This window comes from Agrilus planipennis, unplaced genomic scaffold (genome assembly GCF_000699045.2).
Source record: "Agrilus planipennis isolate EAB-ADULT unplaced genomic scaffold, Apla_2.0 scaffold130, whole genome shotgun sequence".
NCBI lineage: Eukaryota > Metazoa > Arthropoda > Insecta > Coleoptera > Buprestidae > Agrilus > Agrilus planipennis.
This window is the reverse complement of record NW_020438925.1, coordinates 87,326-108,622: the sequence shown is the minus strand read 5'-3', so window position 1 is coordinate 108,622 and position 21,297 is coordinate 87,326. Positions and strand designations below refer to the sequence as shown.

The following is a 21,297-nucleotide window of genomic DNA, read 5'->3' as shown; positions in this document are numbered from 1 at the left end:
TTTCATTTCCACAAAAAAAAAACGAAATGACTTTCCGAACAACCCTATATATTATTTAGTCATTCAATGGAAAAAATTTTGTTATAAATTACTTATGTCTAACAAAAGCTGTTAATTACTAATTTTCGATAGAATATTCTACTGGACCTGTTTCCTAAATAATGAATTATCGATTTTTCATGTTCAACTGGACATCAAGTTTGACCTAAATTTAAAGCTTAGCGATTGTTAAGTTTGGTTTAATAAAACTATTCTTTTCGGTATTTTTTACCCTTTACTAACAGAGAACCTGATTATTTTTATTAATTACCATTGAATAGACGTTAGGGAATTTTTTAAATCAAATTTTAATTTTTGAACGTACTTTTGATAACTAACTGATAAAACAGAAATTAATTCTTTGTCATTTTTAATGCATATTATTGGATGTGTTTTTAACTATTTGAATTTGTAATAACGGCACTGGCAATAATAATAATATGTACAGATAGTGATTAATTAATGTGGAATTAACAATAAAAATTCCAATAGAAAATTTCTAATTTAAACTATGAATATTTGATTTGGTTTCCATTTGCGCTTCTCTGATTTTCATATAATAATAAACAATAAAAAAGAAATTAAATATTTTAAAAATTTACATACCAAAAGCATAAAAAAGAACATTAATGTCCAAAATGCAGCCCACGGAAGTTTTAGTACAACTTCTGGATAGGTCAAGAAGACCAACCCTGGTCCACTTGTCACAACCTCAGCTACAGTAGTGTCCTTTTCGAAAGCTAAATAACCCAAAATGGCAAATGTAACACAACCAGCAATTATGGAAGTGAATGTGTTAACAATACAAGTAATTACAGCATCTCTAAAAAATTATTAGCCTTCAGTTACAGTAAGAGCATAATATCAAACTAAATTTTCATTTAAATGGACCAGATGAATACAAAAATTTAACCAATTAAAGGCACTAAAATGTTTTTAAACTAAGTAGTTTTCTGTTATTTACAACGGTAGAATGAACTAACTCAAAATCGAAAATTAAAATAAAAAAATTGCTAACCGTTTTATTACAATTTTATATACAATTTGAACATGCTTTTGGGTATATAATATACCGACATGTACTGCACTAGACGTTATATGAATAGTTAAAAAAAAATACAACGTGTAATTATACTACACGCTACTGGTGTGAAACTTCTTCAAACACACAAACATATCAGGATAGGGGTTAAGGAATTAGTTTAATGGTATTATTTGCACACTATGCTTCGCACGGGTGCAATGCTGATAGTAAATATACTATAGAATGTCTTTATATACAACAATCACAGCTTTTTTGTAATTAAACAATACAAACTGGCCGGTACCGCCGTAACCGCTATGTCCCTTCATTTTAAGTCTGTAATATCTTCGAAAATATTTATTTAAATTACATGCTGTAAAGGGAAATATTGATCTATATTAAATTCACAATGTATTTAAAAGTACTTAATTGGATAAGGATTAATGCTGTATTGCTTAAAATCGCTTCGTAAATAAACCATTATTTCTCGTAAAAAGTAAAGTATAAAAAAGGGTTATTGTGGGTATCCCTAAGAGATAGACATATACCATCGCGGACTTTTTTGTAGACCTTTTTAAGGTGTACAATACTGTAGTATATAATTTTGATCTATCTCGTAGGGTTCAGCCAGCGTTTGCAATGTAAGCGAAAAAAAATGTGTTTATTTACGACATTACATTACAAACCTCTAAAATTATCAGTGTTTCTCTGCTATATTATGCATGTATTATACATATAAACCTTCCTCTTAAATTACTCTACCTATTAAAATAAACCGCATTAAAATCCGTTGCGTAGTTTTGAAGATCTAAGCATACATAGGGACAGACAGCGGGGGAAATGCGTTGCATGATTTCGTTACATAGCAACTCGCACGAAACGAACTTACCCTATCGTGCGTAAAGAAGTTTCACTTCAAAAAATTCGAATTTTCTCATTTTCTGTAATGTGCGGCACTGATTTTTAAAATTGTACAAAAAGAATACTTCTATCAATGTTACCTATAACAGTTATGATGAAATTTATTATAAGAGCCCAACACAGGTAAAGCTCCACAGCCGATGCTGTAGGCAAAAAATATTTGTGTTGCTCCTTCCATCCAGGGCTGTGGAGTTAACAATTCTTCCCATCGGGGTACGACGAAGTACCACAGCCCATCAATTGCCCCTTCGAGGGTCAATGCTCTAAACAAAAGTACGAATAGTACAACGTAAGGGAAGAGTGCCGTAAACCAAATAATCTGAAATTTAAATAAAAATATATATTCGGTAAATGCTAATTAAATTAATTTATTGATGCCAAAATAATGATGGTAATTAAATAACAAATACTGTGTGTAACAATAATGAAATCTGATTTCAGTTTTTCTGATTCAAATAATGAAATTTAATTGCAGCAATTTAAAACGAGAGTTATTTACTTTTCCACTTTGATGCAAACCGTTCCTTATCACCCAGTATATCAAAAGCCATCCTAATCCTAAACAAATTAACAATTTCCATTGGATCCCACCAAATTCTGATATACCGTTTGTTATGCTCAATACATTGCGCCTGTAAGTATTTTGAATAATTTGATTTTATTTTGTATCTACAGTTTATTATTTATGATAAGATATGCGTAAGAGTTGAAATTTGAAAGTTACTTACTCAAAAAATTCTTCAACTGCAGTCGACATCATTTCAGATGCATTTGCCATCGTTATAGAAACATTTTTTAAATTATTGAACATGATGGTACCGTTATAATTCTTCAGATTATCAATATTAGAACATCGTTCGGTATTCCACGAATTATCTACAAAGAGAGAATTTCCTCAGCAAGTAAATAACTTTATTCGCAAACAGTGGAGTTGCTATTATTGTTCTCTAGGGTCATATAAGAGAATAGATTTAGGGATACTGTAAGTTGTTTCCCGGCATCTGCTGAAATTCAGACCTGCACCTCGTTTTGCTTTTGTTGTGGCATTTGATTTCACGGGAGAAAAGGTTTTCCACAAAATATTCTACAAACAACTTCGCAAATACAGCAATAAACTTGTTAAAATACATATACTATAGGGTGAATCGTTTATCCTGAGACAATGAAATAACTTGATTGGATCTCATTATTTTAGAAAAGGTTTTAGGCAAAAATTGTATGCTTTCAAAAGCGGTGGTGATGTTGGATGTGTCAAGGTATCGATACCTTCAACGTAATTTGCGGTTCAATCCTTTTTTTTAAATAAGAATGCATATTTTTGACTGCAACAATGGAGAGAGCCCTGGACAAAAATTTTCAGTCTCTCCAGTCTCTCAGAGTCTTTCAGGGTCTTTCAGCATCTCTGAAAACGTCTCTCACAATCTTTCACAGTCTTTCAGTTATTGCCTAGGTGTTTTTATGGATCTCTCACAGTCTCTATATAAGAGACTCGAACGATAAAATTGTGAATTTAGAGATTGGAGTCTCTCACAGAGAGACTGAATGAATAAAACTGAAAAATTGAGAGACTTAAGTCTCTCGTAGAAAGACTGGGATCTCTGAATGATGTTGAACTTAGAAAATTTTTAACCATGCCTATCGAGACACCACTTATTGAGACATTCGAGCCTCTCGTTTCGAGATTCGAGTCTCTCGTTCAGAGACTGGATACGAAATGAGGATCTCTCTATGAGCGACTCGAGTCTCTCGTTCAGAGACTCTAGGAGACTGAACATTTTTATTTCGGGAGCGGAATATTTATGAGAATATGAATAATTAAAAACTTAAAATGCATCATGACTGAATCTCATTGGTTTGAACGAATTTTTACACAAATGTTGTATGTTTTCAAAGGGATAATCAGCTGGTGACTTTGAGTGCACCCTTATGATCAATTAATTTCTTTTAATGGGAATACATACTTTAGATCCTATCTGCAATTAAAAGAATGGACAATTTTAAAATCAGAAATACCTTTGGAGCCGATTTGTTTATAATTTTTTAGTAGGAACATATTTATGGGAAATGTAGAGCATACAAACTTCAAAGGTAATGTATTTCCTATTTCAAATATGAATTTCCATTAAAAACATCTTGATTTTCAAATGATTTTGAAGGTCAAACTGAAGGTCGCCAGATGTTTGCCCCTTGAAAACATAAAACTTCTATCCGAAACATTCCCAAAATATTGTAATTCACTCATAATACTTAGAATTTTTTGATTGTTTACGATTAGATCTTTTTAACAGTACAAAAATGCCTACGTTTCCCAGTAGCACATTTTTTGTTTAAAAACAAAATCATTATTCAATTACATTATTTAAGTTGAAAAAATTGTAAGGATACGGGACGGTTATGTAAAAGTAGATGGCAATTTCTTACTGCTTGGAAACTTTTGTGAAATTTTTCTACCAATCAGCCCTAATTGGATAAGGCAAATGAGATTGAGCTAGTAACTATTGTGCTTGAATATTCGATTTGCAGGTTAATAAAAATAAGAGTATGGTAAACAGATTTTTTATAATTTTGTAATAGATACTTATTAAAGTGAAACTTACCACACGATCTCCAAGGCAGATTTGGCATATAAACAAATGTGCTCATTATGTAATACAATGTCCAAGAAATAATAATACAATAATAGACATCCAAGAGGAATACCAGAGTCATTGTAGCGTATCCAACCCCTTTTAATAGAGGGCATAGTTGTCCAACAAAAGTTAATCCTCCAGATCCTAAATATTGACCTACTGCGACTTCTTGAAAAAATAGTGGTATCCCACACAGTACCATGGCTATGCCATAAGTTACTAAAAAGGCACCTAAAAAGTTAATTAATTATTACATATATATTCATATTAAATGTAATTTAATTTATTTGCGGTTTTAGTGAAGTTTTTCGCTCTATTAGAAGTTTTCAAATCCAAACGAAATTTTCAACCTCGGACTTTTCAAATTTCAATACAACTAATGGGTCACCACAAACCTCATTCGTTTCTTACAATTAAATACATGTCAAATGTATGTCTAAATGAAAAATAACTCCCAAACATAAAATCCCAGTTAAATTTCTGCCTTTAACCTTTTTTTTAATTGCAATTGTTTTTTATTTTCGTAAAAAAATATTAACTTCATAGTTTTTAGTTTTTTTTTTGTCTCGGACAGAATTCACTATTGGTAGTTAATTTAAATTGGTTTCATCTAGCTCTTCGCATTAAGCGAGATCGATCGATAAGTAACATTAATTTGAATTCAAATCAATTTAAATTGCTCGTTATGCCTTGCCACAAACAGTTACGAGTTCATTCGAAACATTTGTACGCTTTCCGACCGTTTATTGCCTGCTAATGTGTATTGTTGTGCTCACATACTCCGTTTTATTGATAAACAATTTCGATAATTATTCTGCTACATCACTTTTATTACATCAAAAGCCTAAGGGATAAAATGTAGATCTGATGATGTGAATTTTTCTGGTTTAAATTGACTTTAAACAACTGTGATCTTTAATTGTACTTAATTTAAGTAAAATGATGTTTTAACTAATCATATTCAAATTATTTTATAACTTTTTGGTAGATCATAGCACTTTACAGAGTGATGCAAAAACATAACTTTTGTTGGTAGGTACTTAGTTTGCAGCAAGTGTTGACAACTCGTTAAAAGTAATTTCAAGTAGAGGTGTTTCTGAAATAAGTAGCACACCTTCAGGAAATGATGGACCACTATAAAACAAAAACATTAAGTAAATGTTTGGTAGTCCGAAAACCTAGCGCTTTCGAAAAGAACAAAACTTAATCCAGCCTAATAGGATCACGCAGAGCAGTTTCAATCAGCTGCTACTTAGCAGCATCCGTGTTGCATTTCTTTTATATTTTTGTACTCATGTATTGTTTCTTATTTGTTAGATTAGATTGACGATGTTTACGTTTACAGCCGCAAAAAATACGTATGTAGACAGTCGAAGTCATTAAAAGTAGGTCAATGTGTTAGTGCCGTAGGTCAGTGCAGAATGATATTATTGCATTGACCAATGCGTGAGTTTCTAGACGAACATTTTCCTAGACGCTGGATTGAACGTAAGGATCGTGCACCCTAGCGGACGCGTAGTCTTGACCCAAATTCTTCTGATCTCTTTGAATGGGATTGTATGAAACAGCGTGTGTAACAAATTCCAGTGCAGAACGCTATTGATTTGCACTACCGTATATGATCGCTGCAAATGAAGTATGCCAAATGCCGGGCGTTCTTGTGCTACTCAAAAATAATTTTTGTGTGTGTATATTTACTTAATTCTACTAATGGAGGATAGGGGTTTTGGCCAATTACCCTTAAAAAAGATAATTCACCTTCGCAATACCTTAATGGTGATTTAGAAATGTAATAAAATTACTGTTACCTATCCGGAGAATGATACTGCATAGTACCAGCGATGAAAAAAGTAGATATTGATTAATTGTTATCTCAATGTGCGTCTAAAGATTATTATGTGTAATACCGTAGTAGTAGGCTGTTGATATTTACTTTGTTCCACAACCGCCACTATTTACATTTTTCATCGATGCAGTTGCTTAGTTGTCGTAATTTCTCTACACGTTATCAACTCACATCGAGGACCGGCTTCAAATTGCAATTCCATCTTGTTTTTTTACAGATTTTTTATACCTTAACCACGCTGCTCTACTCACCCTGCGATTCCCTATTGCATCTGGTTAATACCCTCCAAAGCTTTCTACTTATTTTAGAAACACCCTGTACAGGTACGAATATTTTTTAATTGTGCACATAAATACGATATATGTAATAGAAAGCGTGAATTTATTTTTCTACACCACCAATTATGCAATCAGTTGTATTTTCATATTAGGCTAACCCTTGAACCTTATTTATAGTACCTTAAATACTTCAGTTGTTTAATATTTTTCATATGTGTTTTTTCTAAAGACAGAAAAAAATATGCATATGAAAATTCCACAAACAAATCAACAAAGATTGATTGAAACATAGATAGAGTGACATACTTTCAAACTGCCTTTATTGGATTTCAAGGATAGAACGAGTTCTATAGTTTAATACACGGTGCGGTTAATATTACAGCGACCTATTAGCCGAAAATCAAATACCTCCTCCGTTTTTGTAGCATAAATACGGAAATCTCCACACGTTTCCGAGTCCCACAGATAAACTTATGCAAGAAAAAAGGAAATCCCATCTACTTTCCCAGCCTCCTCTGTCGAGTTCGTCGTCGTCGTCGTCGTCATCTTCTTTTGGGGGTGCAACGTATGTGATCGTGCAGAACGGTGAACTTGCTTTTCCACTTTGTCCCTCGATCATTCTATTTTCAGATTCGGTCGTGTATTCGCACAGATTTTCCGACATTTTACCTGAAATACAAATATTTATCCAAACCAATTTTCTATGCGGAAACAGTCCTTTGAACTGTACACAGTTTAATTTATTGCAAAAATTGTTTGTTATATCAATTTGTTTAAACAATTGAATGTTGTCAGGTTTTTATATCATGCTTTTATCGGTAAAAAATCTATCTATATATAAAAGAAAGTCGTTTTAGAAATTTAGGTACACTATTTATAACTCAAGAACGGCTGAACCGATTTGGCTGGAAATTGGTGGGGAGGTAGCTTAGATCCAGCGGTAGGTATAAGAAAACGCAACTACATGGAATGACAAAAAGCAACTGACAGCAAAACGAATAATTTATCAGTCCAAAGATCAGTCTAACCGTTCATTTGTTACAAAACGTAACTGACATGAAATAACAAAACGCAAGTAACAGCTAAACGTAATGTTGTCGAAGTATGGTTAAGTATGGTGTTTTATTTTTAGGCAGATTTACCTGAAACTTGCCTTTAATGCTTTTTCATATAAAATTAGTGACATACATACCTATTTCAACATTTTACAAAATTCTACCTCTTTATCCGATAAAATAAAAGGTGTTGATATTAAGTAAAAAGGGAAAACAAACGAAACGTGGGATGAATATGACCGGTTGCTGGTTATTTAGTACCCAGAAAAATTACTATCAGGTGCATCTCTAGCGCACACCATGCATTTCGAAAAGGGATTAATTGTAGAGTAAAAATTTGAAAAGACTTAAGTCGTATTTTTTCCAAAATCCCGATTTTTACATAAAAACGTTCTATGCACTATGCTTTGTCGTATAAAAAGTTCTAACTGCCAAAATTGTACATAATTTAACTATATAGGAGCCCCTCATATACGTCATTACTTGCATGTATGCAAACATTATCCTTAGAGTCCAATGTTATAACCTTTAATCTAAAAAATGTTTTATAGGCATTTCTTTAATTATTCCAAGTAAAAAATCGTAAAGGAATTATTAACGTTAGTCATTTGTAGTGACTTTGGGATACGCCGCTTCGTTTTTTCTACGTATTCCTCTTGCAATAAAAGTATTAAACTTCGATAATATTACATTGAAGGTATTTGTATCATCACGTATAACACATTCGCAAGCCGCTACTAATACGGTGCATTGACTGTGATATATATAACATATTTGAGAGAAGTTAAAATAGCATTATAAAAATAGTCTACCATCAGGCCTTTATTTCGTCGCCATTAAAATATCCACATTTTCGTTTTTTTTTTTATTTATTTTTGCTATATTCCGTTTTTCTTCACAAATACTAAAATTAATATTTACTCTTAAATATACCTGTAAACTCGCTTTTAACAATGCCATTTCTTATCTCCTTTGACTGTAGCGGAAATGCCAAAATCGAAAGTTCCTGTTTATGCGCGTGCTTTCTAAAGTTTATTATCCTTTTATGGCGCCAGTTTACTTAACTTCGAGGGTAAACAGGTGATAGCCCTACGTGGATAATTAGGAGATAAAGCAGGTTGCTTTATCGGAAGATGGGTCATAAATTATGGTTTACATTACAGGGGTTTCGCTACAAGCTGATGTTATCTGCAGGTAAAATTTCGAAATTATTAGCAAGGGAGGTACCTGACCAAAAACATTTCGAAGGAAGCGGGCTGATGAGGACCGCTTTTTGCTGACTACTCTTTATAATCATTCAAAATATGCTGTTTTCTTTTCAAGAGCTCGCATTACTGCGTTTCTTTATGTACTGTATCTACGTAAAATATTAAACAATTTAGAAGTATTGATCTGAAAATATTTTTGAAGGAATTGTGACTTTCTGAATTTCTTGGGCATATTTCATGTTTTAAAAATATCTGTAATTCAAAAAAAATTTCGGATCTACATTTGTTACATCATCATCATAAGCTCGTCAGTCCTAAGACTGATTGGACACATACCTCCACTCATTCCTATTCTGAGCTAATCTTCGCATATCCCAATCCTTAACCATTTACGAACAGTAATCTAATCTAGGTCTACCTCTACCCCTAACTTTCGTTTCTGCCTCTAATATGTCTCTGATTAGACGTTCATGCCTGAGAAGGTGTTCTACTAACCTATCTCGCCTATTTCTTATTGACTTCCATAGAGTCCTCTGTTCTCCTATTCTTTCTAATACCTCTTCATTTCTAACCTTCTCTATCCACGGTATCCTTACCATTAGCCTGTAACACCACATTTCGAACGCCTCTAACCTTTTCTTTACCGCCGCGCCCACTGCTCATATTTCGCACCCGTACAGCGGCGTGCTCCAAATATACACCTTTAACAACCTTTTTCGAATTTCTAAATTAATCGTTCACGAGCATTTTCTTGAAGGCACTATCCTCTGCTTTATATCCTTACTGCTCCTTCCGTCCTGACTTATCTGACTTCCTAGACACCTAAAGTCGGCCACTTCTTCTAATTTTTCGTTTCCTATCATTATATTCGCTCATTTCTTAATTTTTTCTTCTCTTGCATACAAGTATTTTTGTTTTACTTTTATTTATTTTCATACTGTTTCGTTAATGCTGCTTCCTATTTATTTAAAGCTATTTCTAACTCCACCTTGCTAGATGCTAATACTGCTACATATAAAAAATATTTTTTGAGTCTTGTATGAGAAACCACATATCCTGAACTATTGTAAAAAGTATCTACTCACAATCAATACATTTTCTTATTGAATACGGGTAAAAATAGCCCTTATCAGCACAGCTATATTTTTTTACTCTCACCAAATAATTTAATAAAAAATGTATACAAATTTTAAAACGTGTTTATCACAAAAAAAATAAATGCAAAATATAAACGTGTTAAATATTGAATAAAACAAAGACATTAGTGTAGTGAGTTTTTGCGTGACAAACTTTTGTAGCACATTTTTTAATAAAAACGTAATAGGTACATAATTTTATTTTCTATTGGTAAGAAATTATCTATTACCTATTTAATTTTAGCTGCAGAATGTATTAAAGAATAAAATGTTGAGGTTAATTTATTCGTAAATACGTGAAATGCATGCCAGTCTTGATTGGTCGAATTTCGACTACACACAAACCGCAGTTCCTATAAATCACCATCAAAATTTAAAAAAAATTAAAATAGTTGTTTGTTTTTTTATTTCAATAATTTTTTGATACAATTAATAAAATTAAAAAATTCTTTGATTTACACAAGAACTATCTTGAGTTATGTTTTTAATTTTTAAGAACCAATTAGAAAGATGTATACCTACCATTTGCGCTTTTATTAACATCTAATAAAATTATAATTTTTCAGAAAACAATTGTAAGAGAACGTACCGATTCTTGAAGTCTCATTAGGTAGGTTATAATCGAGTTTTACTGTGTTTATGTTATTAATTCCTTGATAAATTGTGAGGTACACCTACCTATTGATTTTATTCAAAAGGACTTGATGACTCTTTTGTAGTAGGTGTCCCTTTTTAGACTTTTTTAAAAGGGAACATGAGTTAGAAAATCTTTTATTACTTTTTCGTGTTCATAAACTTTCATCATCATCATAAGGTCGTCAGTCCTAAGACTGGTTGAACACGTACTCTTTCCTGTCTAAACTTCGCATTTCCGTAAAACTAGAACAACCCACATCCTTGACTATTTGCGAACAGTAATCTAACCTAGGTCTACCTCTACCCCTCCTAACTCCTGTTTCTGCCTCTAATATGTCTCTGACTAGACCTTCATGCCTGAGGTGTCCTACCAACCTATCTCGCCTATTTTTTATTGGCTTCCACAGAGTCCTCTGTTCTCCTATTCTTTCTAATACCTCTTCATTTCTAACCTTTTCTACCCACGTTATCCTCATCATAAACTTTAGTAATTATTTATTTAAAACTAGTGTTTAATATTCTCCTAATTATATATCCTTTTTAACAACGTTCCTACCTGTAAGTAATTCAAAAAAATTGAAATGATTTTTTTTAAAATAATTTTGACAAGTATTTCTAGGATTATTTCTGGTTTAACCATGTGATATTTTCAAATTTATTCAACAAAATTTTTAATCGAATGCATCATAACTGCTTTTCGTAATAAAGAAGAACATTATAGACTTAAATACTTATAAGCATATCACTTTCTGAAGTATGTTACAAAATTTAAAATGAACGAGCTATCAAAGTTGATAAATTCCAGCAGCGAAGTAGGTAACAATACATCATTAATAAGCAACAATATTCATAGGTATGTACATACAAACAAACTGCTGACTAAGAGTTTAATCTTCTGACTATTAGTAACATTTGATTTCACTTTTTCTCATAAATGGCAGACTTGCAATATTATTTCAAATAAACTTTATAATCAATACAGCTCAAATTTTCTAAATGAAAAACAGTGACTACTCATATAGGTAATAAGGAAAATGAAAATGTAACATTTAGTTATTCCGCATCTTATAAGAAATTCAAAGTAACATTTGCTACTTTTGCATCATTTTTTCACAAACTTTGAAGCTAAAATAAATTAAAGGTTACTTATTAATATCTACCTGCTAAATATAATTCGAAAACAAGTAGTTTTTAAATTAGTTTTACAATTACATAAACTCCCTTGCTGTAGGAAGCAATTTATGGAATTGTCGGGTAGGTACAATTTTTTTGTCAATTTATATAAACTATAATTTGAATATTCCTCGCGTAATTTTTATTCAATGAATAATATGTGATTTTAAATAAATACACAGATGAATGAGCGTACTATATTTAAATCAAAATTTTAATTGGATCCTAAACATCTGTTGCAGTTCATGAATATACTGGTGACCGACCGATCGTATACAGTTCACAATTAAAATGAAAATAGATGCTCAAAAAAGCATTCGCAGTTAATTAAAATGACAGTAAAAATATGCCAGTTTAAATTTAAATTTAGTTTGAAAAGGCATTTCAAGAGCATGTCTGACTCACCTATAAAAAGCAGACATACGTACACAGCAAAACACTCACGTTACTAAAGACGACTTAACGGCTTCGAAGCCCGAAACGAATTAAGCATAGACCTATTTCTGCAATGAGATTTTCAGAACTAGCATGAGTAGCACAATGGAGTTTCTTAGGTGTATAAATGTCGAAGAACTATTTTGTGAAGTTCAATATTCGAACATGAGTGATAAAAAAAGTTGTAGCATAGTTGGTCACCCATTACTAAACATACTCTGTCTAAAATATTAAACGATGAGATTGTATAATATTTTGCTATCCTATACGCTATACAATAGGTTGGTTGTAACAGTAGAATCAGCATATCCATACCGATGATAATACTAATAATAATAATAATAAAAATCTTAGTTTGATATCCGGTTTTAGTGCCTTTTTCTAAAATAAAAAAAAATGTATCTTCCTATTGTAGCGAACTGTATATATTGTAGATAATTGAATTTGTTTTCTAAAATTTATGTTCTTTCTGTATCTTTACTTTCAATTTTAACTTCCAACGCTTGAGCATGCTTCATCACATGGAACCCCTATACCTGCATGCACCCTGACTTGTATTTACTAACAATCTGGTTTCTCCCGCAAAAACATTCCATTCTATTTAGTTCTGAGAACTTTTACCGTCAGTATCTGTACTTTCTGTCTTTCTTCTAAACTACCCTTCTCCTTGTCAATCTTTAATAATAAGTACCCATACTTTCGATTTCAAAATTGGGTTCTGCTAGTTATTTTCCTTCAGCTACTTAGTAAGTTTTCGTATACATTGTTATCATCATTATTGTCTTCGCTATTGTTCCTGTTACATTGTACTGGAAATAATTTCTTCAACTTCTCCTGTGCTTATTAAAAGTCTTAAAAAACTAATTCTGTGTTAGTGTTTTTTTTTTCATCGCGCTATATTTGTATAGTATAAAAACTAACCAAAAATATGTACAAATAAAAAACGATTCATTAAAAATTTACTTCCCAAATCGTTCCAGAAGAAAACCAGAAAATAATAATAATATCCGACTAAAATTTGAATAAGCATCAATGAAAACTCATACCTTGTTCGATTAATAAATGTTATACTTTATTATGTTTAGTTAAATGTGGATGTAGGTATATTCCCCGACAAACATCTTACTTAAGAGAACCATAAAAGAGGAATATTTTAACTGGTTAAGTTAATTAAACAGTTGACAATTGTTTTGGCCTATGAATCATTCTCAACAGTACGAAAAAAGTAACTAAAGTCTGTATCATCATAAAGTGGCGGCTCAGGCAGCAAAACATTCAAAAGATTTATAAGCTTACCACGTCGAATGACTGACGTCGGACCCATCAAGAGGACGGTCCTAATTTTATTTAGTGACAATTTTAAGGGATAATACTTCTTAGTGAGTATGTCTGTCCAGCTGAGAATTGACAAAATGTGTTATAGAACCTCCGTTTTGATTTCGATAAAAGAGAAGGCACAAGTGGTTAACTAGATACAAAACGTGTATCGTTTGAATAATGCCGTAATATTGTAATTCCAGAAATGCGTAAACAAGGGTGGTCACTTCTTGACAGTTTTATTGCTTGAACCTCCACTTCACGTGATACGGAGTATAAAATTTACTATTTTCTATAGGTACTCACAAAGTTGCATGGCCTAAAGGTTTAGATTATTGCTTAACATTCGGGACGACGCCGATTCGGTTCCGGGTCCGTCTGTCTTGATCCAAGTTTTTCTGTGGTTTCCTTGGATAAATCCTGGGAAAGTAATATTCCACATATAAACTTTCATTCTCTTCTGTTTTCATTTCGTCCGTCTCATCTTTCTCACCCGAACCACCACCCACCCATTCCCACAATTCCTGAAAGGAGGCTGAAGAGGGTCTTCCCCCCTACCTTCCGGCATAGTTTGGAGGGACTGCCCGCCACCAGCATTACTGGCTGGTGGGAATGAAACACCAAAAAGTTTTTTTTAAGTAGATACTCTTGTGAATCTCCATTTAGATCGAAACTATTACCTATCAGCTCAAACGTTTTTATATCGGACTCATTCTGTAACGACTTCTAAAAAGAGTGCATACTCTTCAAACAAATGCTTATATTTCTTAAAATATGTATTGACATTTTAATCGTTCAAAAAATTAATCCTTTTTGAGAAATATTCTCTTGATTTTGTAAACTTTAATCTGAAGGTTAATTACAGAGGACCTTAACAAGTTTGCAGCATAATAAAAGAAAGTTCATAATTCATGTGTTTTTATTTAGTTTTGAAACATAGTAAAATAATTTAATAAGCTTAACAGTAATGTAGTATCACACAATACTATATCTCAGTAATATGAAAATATATGTATATCTATCACTGTATAAAATATTTAATAACAGCCATAATATTAAATCGAATATGCTGTATTAAAAATCGACAACTGTACTTTCCGAAATAAGTATTTTATCTTTAGTTCGCATTGAAAGTCTTCTCAGTTTGATGTCCGGTTTTAGTCCTTCCTTTAAATTCTAAAATAAAAACAACTGTATCTTCCTAAATGCAAATATTTTCATTAAAAAATGATTCATTAAAAACTTACCTCCCAAATCGTTCCAGGTCTTTTTAGTAAATAAAAAATCGCGTAAAAAGGAATCCACATCATCGACGAAAAACTTAAACCGAAACCTATTATCTTTGCCCACCATGGATACTCATATGAATCACCATACGTAAGTGGTTGGAACTGAAAACACTGAGCAACGAAAATAATCTGAAACCAAAATAATCCCATTCGAAACAATATTAACTCTACCAACTACAGTTTTCTTACTATCATAACGAATGGGGCGAAATACTGCCAGCATATTGTCCAAAACTTTCCTGGTCGAAATCCTAACATCTGCTCGACGCAGTCTGACAACCTATTGGTTCCAAAAACCCACGATATTGCCACTGTTTGAAAGAAACATACCCAAAGCAGTGACATACCACTGGCAGAATAGTAATCCATTAATTGGAAAACGTACATGCCGCCCTAAAATAAAAGTAAATCCTATACCAATTGGTTTTTTAAAACCATTTAATGTGTACCTGCATGATCATTGGAATGCCTAGCAGAAACATTATAAAGCAAACTACAACTCTAAAAACTTCTTTGTGGGGCCTGAGGGTTTCAGACCAATTGTCGAGAATGCCCGCTATAAAGGCCTCCACTAGACAAAATCCACAATCTAAACCCAACACCTAAGGAAATTAAAACACTTAAATAATATTTTGCATTAAAGACCGAAATATATGTGCTTACTAGTAGCATAAAGAAGAACAATAATGTCCAAAGCATTGACCACGGCAATTTTAATACAACTTCCGGGTATGTTAAGAATACGAGTCCTGGTCCACTTGTCACCACTTCCGGTACAGTCGTACCCTTTTCTAAAGCGAGATAACCAAGAATACTGAAAGTAACGCATCCTGCCACAATTGATGTCAGGGTGTTAACTATACATGTGATGAATGCGTCCCTGAAGACAAAATAATTAATTATTTGATAAAATTGCAATAGGCCCCCTAATAAAGGAATATAGTTAACTACTTTCGGTACCATAATGTGATGTAGATCACCTGATTAGTATTATTCAATTTAGTATTCCTAATCAAATAATATAAAAAAAAAGTTACTGAAATCATTATCTTTTATTTTTTATTAGTGCTTTCCCCTCCAAGAGTCAGAATAATTATTACCACGATTTGAGCTAACAAACTTTGACATAATAAGAACTGATTCGTTCATGTTTTTTAACTCTTAAACTTAAACTCTTCAGTTTTACAGGGCAGAATACTCGGTGTGAAGTTAAATTAACAGATGAAGAATGATATTCGAGTCAATAAAGAAATTTTTGAGTAGAAGATGGTTAATTGTTTATGGTAGTCCCCTTCAGCTCGATATTTTGGAGCTCTCCTCAGAATTAAAGAATTGTCAAATGTTGGGTACAATCAGCGCATTTTTTTAAGCATGCACAAGTCTTTCACACAGAAAGATAAAGAAAAACATATTTAATATTCAACATGTTTCTTAGGTCATTATTTGACCAAATATTGGTGATTCTTTTATATTTTGTTATGATAAAGATTTGTGCATGTTTGAAAAATGTACCTTTTCGCAAACTTATTCTTTCTTCTTCGTTTCATCACTGTCATACTTATCTCTAATGAATTCGGAGGCGTGATGTGAATTGCACAATATAGAAATATCAAAAATCTCGCAGACCGGCACTCAAGGCCGCTGAAGAAGTCCACACAGCATCTCTGTTATTCGCCAAAGGAGTAACGGACAAAATCGGTCGAATTCTGCAGAGGGAAGGCGTCAAGGTAATCTTTGACACGTTTAGTAAACTTAGAGACCAGCTTGCATGTGTGCAAAATGTTGTTCCACTGGAATCTGAGGGCGTCTACCGGATACCGTGCTCCTGTGGAAAGGAATACACCGAGGAAACAGATAGATCCATCGCAACAAGGACTAAAGAACATGAGAGATCCGTTCGACCGAAACAATGCAGCAAGTTGTCGTTAGCAGAACATGCTCGAGACAAAGGAGCTACAGTGATAGCCACAGCTTCCCCAGGGTTATCAAGGAAGCACTGGAGATACTCAAACACGCGAATAATCCCAACAACGACGATGAGTATCACCTGGACGCAGCTTGGAAATGGTTATTGAAGAATACGTGACGATGGAACAACTATATAAGCCACTGTCAGATGATTCTTGGTTAGTTCAACACCAGCGTTGGAGATCTTGCATCGACAACATGATATTCCTGAAGATATCCTCGTGGTAAGAGACGAAACTTCGAGCACTTTTGACGTCACCGTGATCCGTCATCAAGAAGACACGGTTAGAATCCGGAAATCTAGATTCTTCCATGAACCTTATATTTCATATTTGATTATCTCTGAGGAGAACTCAAAAATATCGAGCAGAAAGCTAAGAAGAGGATGAAAATAAACTATTATCTGTTTTCAATTCAAAAATGTTTTATTGATTCGAATTACCGTTCTTCACCTGTTAACTCCTCAGTTTTGGTCGAGTATTTCTCTAAGCCTTTTCCGAATCATTTAATGGTATTTCTTTTTTTATATTTTTGCAAGTATAGTCTAATAAATTGTTTCCTTACTTGTAAAAGTTATGATGAAAACTATTATATGAACCAAGAACGGGTAGAGCGGCACAACCAATGTTATAAGCGAAGAAAATCTGGGTAGCACCTTCTAACCATGGTTCAGGCTTAAGTAATTCTTCCCAACGTGGAATAATAAAATGATACATGCCATCCATAGCTCCATCCAACGTAATCGCACGTATTAAAAGTATAAAAAGTACGACATATGGGAAAAGTGCCGTAAACCAAATTATCTTTAAAGATTTATAAATTATAAAGAGCAATTCTTATAAATAAAAATGAAGTTTCTTATAGGCACATAATCCACAATGACTTAACAATACTCGCAGGTAGACATTATAAAATTACTGAAAGATTGCGCTTATGTCATCAACCAATCTAAAAAGTAATGACAATTTGTATAGTAGAAAATACAATGTTTGCTACCATGAAGGGTTGTAGATTATGAAGACTGCACAAAGAGCGCTAACTCTGTATATGTAAATAAAAGTTATTCCAAATAGGGAGCATTAGTGTCCCATAGACATCAAATGATTTTATTAGTATGACTAAAAAGACTAGTTAGGAATGGAAACCACACAGGGTTGTTTAATATACGACGCCAGCCGTAAGAGCGTTACTAATATTATGTTGCACTCAGAAATTTGCTGAAGACTGAAGATATGACAGAAGCTACATAAGGTTACTTAATGTAGGTGCTGTATAAGCATTAAGAACGCCAGCAAAAGTTGGAAAAACATGGACGATGACACATCGTGATAGAGAATGGCTAACAGCCTTTTAAATGTGCTGTTGAAGGCGAATGGGAAGGATTTGCTGGACGGATAAGAAGACAAATGAAGAAGTTCAACAGATGCTGAAGAAAAAGAGAAATCTTTGAAAATTACTTATAATAAGGGAGAAAAAATGCTACAGCATTAGTACACGACGAATTCATAAAGGCTATAAAAGAAGGAAGAAATGAAGACAAAAGGAAAACAAAGAAGGTCTAGGAGAAATGTAGTGTTACAAGCGAATGATGAGGATACCGTGGATAGAGAAGATAACTAATGAAGAGATATTAGAAAGGATAGAACAATAGAGGACTCAATGGTAGTCAATAAGATATAGGCGGGATAGGTTGGTAGGACGCCTTCTCAGGCATGAAGGTCTAGTCAGAGACATATTAGAAGCAGAAACAGGAGTTGGCACATCGTGATAGAGAATGGCTGGCAGCCTTTGAAATGTGCTGTTGAAGGCGAATGGAAAGGATTTGCTGGACGGATAAGAAGACAAATGAACAAGTTCTACAGATGGTGAAGAGAAATGGAAATCTTTGAAAATTATTTATAATAAGAGAGAAAAGATGCTACAACGTTAGTACACTACGAATTCATAAAGACCGTAAAAAAGGAAGAAATGAAGGCAAAAGAAAAACAAGGAGGATCTAAAAGAAATGTGGTGTTACAAGCGAATGATGAGGATACCGTGGATAGAGAATATTACAAATGAAGAGATATTAGAAAGGATAGAAGAATAGAGGACTCAATGGTAGTCAATAAGATATAGGCGGGATAGGTTGGTAGGACACCTTCCCAGGCATGAAGGGCTAGTCACAGGCATATTAGAAGCAGAAACTGGAGCTAAAAGTAGTAGAGGAGGTAGACCTAGATTAGATTACTGTTCACAAATAGTTAAGGATGTGGGATGTTCTAGTTTTGTGGAAATGCGAAGATTAGCTCATGATAGAAAAGAGTAGAAGTGCGTGTCCAAGCAGTCTTATGCTTATTATGATGAGGAGGCCGTATATCTAAGCTGAAAGTTGTATGGTCGTGAATATGCATCAGTGTACAGTATTGGGAGTAATTATACGTACAACACTACCTGTATAGCCCTCTGTAGTAGCTACCTTAGTGTAGCATTTATCTTGCTGACGAAATATTTGCTTTGAAATGTAGTGAGTACTTATGTGTATGTAAAACCAAGTAGGTCCAAGCAAATACTTTTTCTCAACGTATTAGCATCTACTTCATTTTATGTATACTACCCACCACGAAAGATGTATGCCATATGTCGTTGAATAACTGATTCATACGCAATCTTTCAATAATATTACTATATGTATTTTTCGACTGCGAATGTTATTAAATCATTCTCAAGAAAAAAAAATCTGTAATGATTAACGTCTACTTTTATGTGAGTATGAATCTACCTTTCCACTTTGATGTAAACCGTTTCTTATAACAATATAGATAAAAGTCCATCCAAAAATTAGGCAAACTAGTAGCTTCCACTGTATACCTCCAACATCCTCAATTCCTCCCGTTATACCAAGTACATTACGGCTGTAAATCGAAAGTAGCATCTTAATTAGTGGTAAACTAATTTGGTACGTTGGGTACTTACTCAAAAAATTCTTCCACCGGAGTTTTTGTGTTATTTGCTATATTAGTTGCAGAACTTTCAATAGAGGAGCAGTTTATAGTATTCCAAGTATTACCTAAAATTGATTTATATGCACATATATCAATGGCATTTCTCAGTCACAATTCATGTTCAATCGATGTATTTTTAACACTAAATTAAATTAAAATTTGGGAGGTCCTTGTTTTGTTATTAATTACCAATGTGAAAATTCATTTTAATTTTTTTCTCGCGATAAACTACGTCAGGTTAATGAGGGAAAATTGTTGCTATTGTCACGTCCTCGCCTGGAATCGAACTCGAACCGAACACTAAGCTTACTGGTCATAGCATTGGTGCGTAAAAGCAAAAGTCCCAGGTTCGATTCCCGGCGGGGGTGTGACGACAGCAACAATTTTCCTTCATTATCCTGAGGTAGTTTATAGTAGGAAAAAGTTAAAATGAATTTTCACATTGGTATTTAATATTAACCCCTATTAAATGTCAAAATATTTCATTGTTATTAATTATTTAAAATTTCTGATTATTATTGATGTAATTAATGTCAGGATATTGTTACATCAATTTGGCTATTAAAATAGTAATTACTATTATGCACCCAATTGTGAACTTTCAATGCCTGTATTTTGAGAATTAATTGAACATGAAGATAAACCAAACACAAAGGGTTTATACAATCCATGTACTAGAATTGCCTTGGTCTAATTAATTTACATAATATGTAGTAGAATAAGATTAACATTGTGATTTGAATCCGGACTGCCCTGGACAGTCCGAAGGATCACAAATTTGCATTTAGTATTAAAGATCAACCCTTCTGAACCGCTATTGTTACTTCGAAAGTTTCGATACGATTTTTCGATATTAATTATAATAGGATGAGAATAAATCATATATGCGAGGGGTGTACCCTTAAAAAGATGCATAAAAAAGTCACTAAACGTCCTGAAGTGGAATGGATTTATTATACTATTGGGAAAGAAGAACCTAAATAACTTTTTTTGTCCGAATGACAGGTAATTTGTCATAACTTAAATACTTGTAAAGTTAAAAAAAGTCGCTTTGAGATTAATTAAATATATTAACTGATCAAAAATATATCAGTTTTATATTTTAGCTTCTTTTTGGGTAGTAAGGTTTGAAAACGTTAAAAAGTGGACTATTTCAAAAATTCACATCACAGCTTGTACTAAACCTTTCTTGATTTATCAAGTATCAAAATGGTCGCTATTGCCTATACTTTAACCTAATATGATTTGTGATAAGGCAACTCTTCATTTTCACCTTGAAATTTTATATCCAAATTTCAGAAGAAGAAATACCGATATTTACGATTCAATTAATAATTTCAAAATGAAAATGAAGAGTA

The 21,297-nt window shown here is 33.0% G+C and overlaps 2 protein-coding genes across 4 annotated transcripts in view; both read right to left on the bottom strand.

Annotated features, from left to right (window-relative positions):
- Positions 1-12,536, bottom strand: part of LOC108736540 (sodium- and chloride-dependent GABA transporter 1-like) — a 19,617-nt gene extending 7,081 nt beyond the window's left edge. For 2 of the 3 annotated variants that reach the window (XM_025974011.1, XM_025974013.1), the window contains exons 1-7: positions 12,352-12,536; positions 7,147-7,407; positions 4,582-4,845; positions 2,713-2,860; positions 2,484-2,616; positions 2,065-2,303; positions 646-862 (exon numbers count right to left, since the gene is read on the bottom strand). In XM_025974011.1, coding sequence (XP_025829796.1) covers positions 646-862; positions 2,065-2,303; positions 2,484-2,616; positions 2,713-2,860; positions 4,582-4,845; positions 7,147-7,402 — 1,257 coding nt within the window. In that variant the 5' untranslated portion in view covers positions 7,403-7,407; positions 12,352-12,536. The remainder of the gene's footprint in view (positions 1-645; positions 863-2,064; positions 2,304-2,483; positions 2,617-2,712; positions 2,861-4,581; positions 4,846-7,146; positions 7,408-12,351) is intronic. The other variant, XM_025974010.1, reaches the window with a different exon arrangement.
- A 2,069-nt stretch (positions 12,537-14,605) lies between these two features.
- Positions 14,606-21,297, bottom strand: part of LOC108736524 (sodium- and chloride-dependent GABA transporter 1) — a 25,380-nt gene continuing 18,688 nt past the window's right edge. The window contains exons 4-9 of the mRNA XM_018468979.1: positions 17,520-17,758; positions 15,651-15,867; positions 15,437-15,589; positions 15,177-15,380; positions 14,946-15,116; positions 14,606-14,874 (exon numbers count right to left, since the gene is read on the bottom strand). Coding sequence (XP_018324481.1) covers positions 14,773-14,874; positions 14,946-15,116; positions 15,177-15,380; positions 15,437-15,589; positions 15,651-15,867; positions 17,520-17,758 — 1,086 coding nt within the window. The 3' untranslated portion in view covers positions 14,606-14,772. The remainder of the gene's footprint in view (positions 14,875-14,945; positions 15,117-15,176; positions 15,381-15,436; positions 15,590-15,650; positions 15,868-17,519; positions 17,759-21,297) is intronic.